General features: G+C 61.0%; 1 protein-coding gene across 1 annotated transcript in view; it reads right to left on the bottom strand.

Moving 5' to 3' along the window:
• LOC102039906 (filamin-C) overlaps nt 1-7,073 on the bottom strand; it is a 30,170-nt gene that overhangs the window by 4,552 nt on the left and 18,545 nt on the right. The window contains 13 exon segments of the mRNA XM_031065136.1: nt 1-211; nt 1,702-1,815; nt 1,818-1,871; nt 2,655-2,777; nt 2,869-3,021; nt 3,701-3,904; nt 4,229-4,390; nt 4,977-5,150; nt 5,279-5,407; nt 5,601-5,741; nt 5,826-5,913; nt 6,644-6,891; nt 6,989-7,012. The exon segment at nt 1-211 is cut by the window's left edge and continues 5 nt beyond it. Coding sequence (XP_030920996.1) covers nt 1-211; nt 1,702-1,815; nt 1,818-1,871; nt 2,655-2,777; nt 2,869-3,021; nt 3,701-3,904; nt 4,229-4,390; nt 4,977-5,150; nt 5,279-5,407; nt 5,601-5,741; nt 5,826-5,913; nt 6,644-6,891; nt 6,989-7,012 — 1,825 coding nt within the window.

The raw sequence follows: 7,073 nt of genomic DNA, 5'->3' as shown, positions 1-7,073 counted from the left end.
CCGCCCTCTCCCAGGGGCCCCACGGTGAACTGGAAGGGGCTCCCGGGCACGTGCTGCCCCCGGAACTTGACACTGACGGTGTGGGCGCCCGTCTCCTGGGGCACGAAGCGCACACTGTACACCCCCGCGGCCCCCGGCACCACCTCGGCCTCGCGCCGCTGCCCCGACGGGCTCAGCACCTGCGCCGACAGCTCCTGTGCCGATGCCTCGCCTGTGGGCATGCACCATGTCACCCCGGGCACCCCAACACAGCGGCACCCCAGCGCCACCCCAACACCCCACCGCTATGGCATCCCAGCTCCTGCCCATCGCCTCGCCTGCAGGCACGTACCACGTCACCATGGGCACCCCAACACATCGGCACCCCAACACCCTCCCGCTATGGCATCCCAGCTCCTGCACCGACGCCTCGCCTGCTGGCACACACCACATCACCCTGCAGGCACTCGGGCACCTCAACATCACTCCATTGTTGTCACACCACCACTGCGCCACTATGGCACTCCAGCACCCTATCACTACGTGGCACACTGTCATCCTGTCACCAGAGCACCTTGTCACCACATCACTCCATCATCCTGTAAGCCGGGTACCCCTGCACCTCAGCCCCTCTGCACCCCATTTCCATATCACCATGTCACTATGGCACCCCAGCACCTGTCACTGGAACACCCTGTCACCCCATCAAGCCATCACCCTGGCACCACAGCACCCCTGCATCCTGTCACCAGGGCACTGTGTCATCCTGTCACCCCAACATCCTGTCAGTCTGATACCAGGGCACTGCGGCACCCCATTGCCCCATCACCTTCTCACCATCATCCCAAGGGCTCCCTGGCACACTAACACCCTGCTCCCCCACCACCAGGGCACCCATGTCACTGCCATCCCACCACCCTGCCAGCAGTGTGCCCTGACATCACAACACCCACAGAGCCCATGTACACCCCCCATTGGGTGCATCCAACCCTGCAAGTGCACCCCCTCATGCACAGGACACGTGCACTTTCCAGCGTGCACACACACACACATTCACACACACATGCACACACCCTTGAGGGACTGCACACCCGTGCCGAGGGGACCCACAGCCCTCTGGGCTGAGCACACACACCCCGTAAGCAGGTGTACACCTGCGTGTGCAAAGAGCCAGTTTCCCCCTCCTCTGCACACATCCCGTGTGAAGGGCACCCCCATCAGCACAGCAGCCCCCACACGTGCGCCAGGGAGTCTGTCCCAGGTGTGTCCTGGGCACACACAGGTGGGCCCTTGTGTGAGCACACACAGCCGTGTGCAAGGGCACTCCTGTGGTAAGTGTGCCCAGCGCTCATGCAAGCCCACTTCCCTGCACACCCAGCCCTTGTGCAAGCACACCTCTGTGCAGACACACACTGGTGCTCTGGTGCACCCAGTCCTTGGGCAAACATAGCTCTGTGCAAACACACATTGGTGCTCCGGTGCACGCAGCCCTTGTGCAAGCACAGCTCTGTGCAGACACACACTGGTGCTCCAGTGCACCCAGTCCTTGGGCAAGCACAATTCCCTGCACTCACACTCCCCTCGTGCCCACCCGCCCCTCGTGCAAACGCAGTGCCCTGCACACCCAGCCCAGGTGCGCCCTTGTCCCTCGTGCACATGCAGCCCCTGTGCAATCCCACTTTGCTGCACCCCAAAAAGGAAGGAGCTCGGGGCAGGACGCACCCTCGTGTGCGCGCGCGGGGGCTGCGAAGGCGCCGATGCCCTCGCGGGTCCCGAAGGCCCCGAAGGCCCCAAAGGGCTCCGGGGGCGCGCGGGGGAAGGCGCCGCCCACGCGGTGCGCGTGAACGTGCGCGTCAGCCGCTCCTGCGCCGACACCATCTGGAACCAGTTCCCTGGGGAACGCCCCGCGGGACACACAGGGACAGTGCGGACACGTGGGGACACGTGGGGACCACGGGATGTGAGCACGGAGGGGGAACGGAAGGGTGCACAGAGGGATGACGGGGACACAGAAGGATATGGAGAGACGTGGGGATGAATGGACAGAGGGATGGATGTAGTGATGGGAGGAGACGTGGAAGAGTGGAGACACGGAGGGACGGAGACAAGGATGGACACAGGGACGATGGAATCATGATGGGTGGAGACATGGGTGGGTCACAGGGTTGGAAGTAGAGAATGGTGCAGGGAAGGGTGGAGCCAAGGGTGGATGAAGCCAGAGATGGACACGTGGATAGGTGCAAATGGACACATAGACATGTGGAGGGAGGTATCAGTGTGGGGTGGCATGCACAGTGGGATGCAAGGACAGGCACAGGCACACAGGGGGACACAGACATGGACACAGACGCACGGAGGGGAGAGAAAGAGGAAGCAAGAAGAAATCAGAGCTGGAGTGGTTGAGATGTGTCTCCATCCCCATGGCCCACACAGCAGGAGGAGGAAGATTAGGATGGAGAAGGGAGAAGAAGAGGAGGAAGAGAGGAGGATGATGGAGCATGAAGAGGAGGATAATGGAGGATGAAAGATGAGAAGAGGAGAAGGAAGAGGAAGAGCAGGAAAAGAGGAGGAGAAGGAGGAGGAGAAGGAGGGAGGGTAGGAGGAGGAGGGGGTAGGAGGAGGAGAAGAAGGAGGAGAAGAAGGAGGAGGAGAAGGAGGAGGAAGGCCAACCCTACCTGGGATCTTAAGGTTGAGGTCGCAGGTGCTGCCAACAGTGGCGATGGAGGGCGCCTGCCGCCGGCGCGTGATGCTCTCCTTCATCCGCCCCTCACCCGTCACCTTCACCGTGAAGGGGCTCCCTGTGGGACACAGTTACCTCAGTCACCCCTGGGGGTCCTAGCACCCCTCCCCACCACAACCCTCTGTCCCCCATGTTTCCCCCAGCCCCACCTGGGACATGTTTGTCAGCAAACTTGATGTTGATGATGTAGTTGCCGGGCTCGGTGGGGCAGTAGGTGACTTTGCAGGTGCCATCCTCCATGTCCTCACAGTTAATGTCCACCTTGCTGGGGCCCTCAATGGACAGGCCCAGCCCGCCGTAACCTGGGTGGACATGGGGACATGATCAGCGGTGTCCTATGGAGGCTGTCCCTGTCCTGGTCATGGTCACACCAAGGCCACAAGCCCAAACTGTCCATAGTCACCACCCAATCCCAGCCATCACCCCTGCCCTGGCCATGGCCATGCCAGGTCACCACAGCATCACCCTCTTGGCTGCACCATGGACATGGCCACCACTCTATTCTGGCCATGGTCATAGCATGCCCATAATCATGGCCACCAGCCCATCCTGTGTTGGCCACAGCCATGGCATGGCTTAGCCACCTTTCACCTGGGCATTGGCCATGCCACGACCATGGTCACCATCCCATTTAGAAGAAGGTCACAGCATAGCCACCACCTGATCCTGTGCTGGCCACAACTGTAGCATGGCCATGGTCCTCAAATCATCCTGGCTATGGCCACATTGCCACCACAGCCACCATCCAACCCCAGCCACAGGGACCATCCTGCCTTGGCCATGACCATCGCCACCATCCCTTCCTGGCCACATGTAGCTTTGGCCACCATCACATGTGGCCTTAGTACACCACTGCAATAACCATGGCCACCACCTCATCCTTGGGTGGCCACAACCTACTCATGGTCATGGCCATCACCCCATCCTGCCCTTGGCCATGGCTACCCCCTCCCCCATGGCCATCCCCCACCATGTCCTCACCAGCGCTGCGTGTGTCCACGATGAACTCAGCCACCTCAAAGGTGTGGCCCTCCAGAAGCCCCTGGCCCCACACCTTGACCCGTCCAGCATCACCAATCTCTGACTGTCCCACCAGGATCTTGAAGGGGCTGTTGGTGACGTGCTGCCCACTCTTCCGCACGCTCACCACGTGCTCGCCCACCTCCTTGGGTGTGAATGAGATACCTGGGAAGGACACAACGGTCACACACCACCACCAGACTTGGCCACCACACATGTACCATCCCCGTCCCCTAACCACCACCACCAGCCCCTGGCCACCTCCATCAGCCCCTGGTCACCATCCAAGTCCCCTGACTATGGCCACCAATCCCCTGCTGGCCCAATGCCACAAGGCCACCCATCCCTGTGACCCCACAGCCCCGCTGTTCCCTGTCCCGACAAGTTCCCAGGTCCCATATCCTCCTCTCATGTGCCCATGTGCCAGTTCTCCTGTGCCCACATCTGCATGTCCCTGTGTCCCCGTGGTGTCCCCGTGTCCCTGCACACCGATGTGGCGGTTGGGCAGCCGCTTGAGCAGGCATGGCTCCTCGTTGCCCGAGGGTGCGCGGATGGTGGCTGCCAGCAAGCTCAGGTCTGTCTCTGCGATCTTCAGGGACACATCAGTTGAGGTGCCCACATTAAGCTGGGACGTGCGCATGGAGTCATCTCCTGCAGAGATGCCATCAGCAGGCACATCAACCCAAGGTGGATGACAAGATTAATATGATCCCAGGGGTGATGGAATATTCCCAAAGCCCCACAAGGTCCCAATGGACATATGGAGAGGGTCCTCAGAATCAGGGCTCACCCAAAGCCATGTGAATAGCATTCTCAAGGCCATGGATAGAGTCCCCACAAGGTCTACATGGCCCTGTGATGGGGTCCTCAAAGGTCTGTGACACCCCCATGGCCATGGGTTGGGGACTCCAAGGTTTCACAGTGTCCCTAAGGCCATGGGAGGGGGGATCCTGGTGGTCAGGGATGGACAAGAGACACCACAGCTGTCCCAATGGCAATGGGGCAAGTGTGCCCATTACCCTACAGGTGTCCCCATGACCATGTCATGGTCTTCATGACCCACAGGTGCCCCCAAGGTCATACAAGTGCCCCCAACAGCCTCGCAGGTGCCCTCATGGCCCTGACTCCATAGATGTCTCCATGGCCAACCAGGTGCCCCCATGGCCACGTGGAGCCCCCAAGAACCCCCAGAACTCCCGCAGACCCCAGTGTGCACAGGGCCCCCAGCCTGTCTCACCAGTGATCTTGGCAGTGAAGGGGCTGCCTGGGATGTGTTTGTCATCAAAGCGCACGATGATGCTGTAGTCGCCAGGGGCTGTGGGCAGGTAGGACACGGTGCATGTCCCGTCCTTGTTGTCCTGGCAGGTAATCTCCGCCTTGGAGGGACCTTCGACCGCTAGCGACAGCCCACCTGGAGGCACAGGCGGTGTCAGAAGGCGCTGGATAAGAGGTGTCAGGAGACAACAGGGGTCTCCAGTCCCTCCTGATGGCTCTGGAGGGGTCCCCATGACCTCTGAGCCCCCCTCGGCCATCACTCACCCTCGCCAGCATCCTTGGTGACAATGGTGAATGTGCATGGCTTGTTGACCATCCCATGGCTCAGCCCAGGCCCATAGGCACTGACGTGGCGTGGGTTGATGGCATCCACATAGAACTGGAGGGGACTCCCTGGGGACACAAGGGACAATGGTCAGAAACCCATGTGGACACCCCAACATAAGGGTGACCAACCATGGACCCCAGAGAGACATTCCACAGGGACATTCCACACCGTGGTGTGTGCCTGCCCCACAGGAGCCCAGACAGGGCAGAGTTGTATCAACCTTCCTCAGCCACCTCCCAGTGCCCCCCAATGGCTCACCAGGGATGTGGTTGCCATCATAGCGAATGTCCATCTCGTGCAGCCCCTTCTCGGAGGGGGCATAGTGCACTGTCACCGTCCCGTCCTTGTTGTCGGTGATGCTGGGCCGTGCTGTCTTCCCCGAGGGCATCCGCACCTCACCTGGGGGTATTTCGTCAGTAGGGGCACCAAGAGGGGGCTGGTGACTGAAGGGATGGTCCCCATCCCCACAACCCAGTGCTGTACCTGTGATCTCACCCTTCTGCACCGTGAAGGGGATGACAAGGTTGAAGGGCCGGAGGTTCTCGGTGGTGGCTGGGGGCTCCTCTGTGGCCTGATCGTGGGGCAGAGAGGGAGGGTGAGAACCTCATGGTGGGCTCCCAGCCCCAGGGTGGCCATAGAGGGGACATGAGAACGCCCAAGGTGTGCTCCCAGCCCTGTGATGATCCTCATGACCTCCAAACCCCATGGTGTCCACCATGACCCTAACTCTCAACACCACAACCCTGGCCCCACAGTGCCCACCATGGTCATCCAGCCCCACAGGGCCCACCATGGTCTCCCAACTCTCAGCTCCATGATGGTCACCAGTATCCCAACACTGCCCCTCTATGGTCCCCCAGTTCCATAACTCCCATCATGGTCACCCAACCCTGCAGGGCCCACTGTGCTCTTGCAACTCCATGCTGACTGACCCAACTCCCTGTCCCTTGGTGTTGACCATGGCCCCAGTCCTCTGTCTGTTGATGCCTACCACGATGTTCCAACCCCACCATGGTGTGACCTTCGTGTTCAAAATCTGTCCCATGCTGTCTGTTGTGCCCTCGACCCATTGCCCCTTGGGTCCCCCTACCACTGTTTCCCAACCCCACGGGCCCACCTGTCTGCCCCACAGCAGCCACCATGATCATCCAACCCCACAGTGCCCATCATAGTCCCAGCTCTCTGCCCCATGGTACCCACCGTGGTCTCCCAGTTCCATGCTGCCCACAGCATGGTCTCCCAAAGTCTGACCCATCACAACCCCCCTAGACTCACAGTGCCCTCCGCAGTGCCCCACTCACCATGACATGGAAGGGGCTGTTAGGGACGTGCTCCCCGCCGAAGCGGATGGTGATGACGTATTTGCCGGGCTCAGGAGCGGTGTAGAAGATGTCAAAAGTGCCATCGTGGTTTTCCACCACATCCACGTCCAGCTCGGCACCATCAGGCGTTGACACCTTGCAGGTGACCTTGCCCTGTCCCGCTGCCTTTGCATCCACCGTGATCACCGTCTCCTCCCCGATCTGGATCGTGGGGCCCAGGCAGGCACCTGCGGGGGAGGGTGGGGTCAGGGCCATAGGGGGGCTCCAAACCTATCCCCCAACTGCCTCCTCCCAGCCCCCCAACTGCCCCCTGGCACCACTTACCCAGTCCATGGCCCCCAATGGATACTGCAAGAAAGACCAGGGAGAGCGGTGAGAAGGGGTTGGGGGGCTGGTTGGGGGGCCGGGG

This window comes from Geospiza fortis, unplaced genomic scaffold (assembly GCF_000277835.1).
Source record: "Geospiza fortis unplaced genomic scaffold, GeoFor_1.0 scaffold30, whole genome shotgun sequence".
NCBI lineage: Eukaryota > Metazoa > Chordata > Aves > Passeriformes > Thraupidae > Geospiza > Geospiza fortis.
Note: the sequence above shows the minus strand (reverse complement) of the source record. Positions and strands in the feature narration are given on the sequence as shown.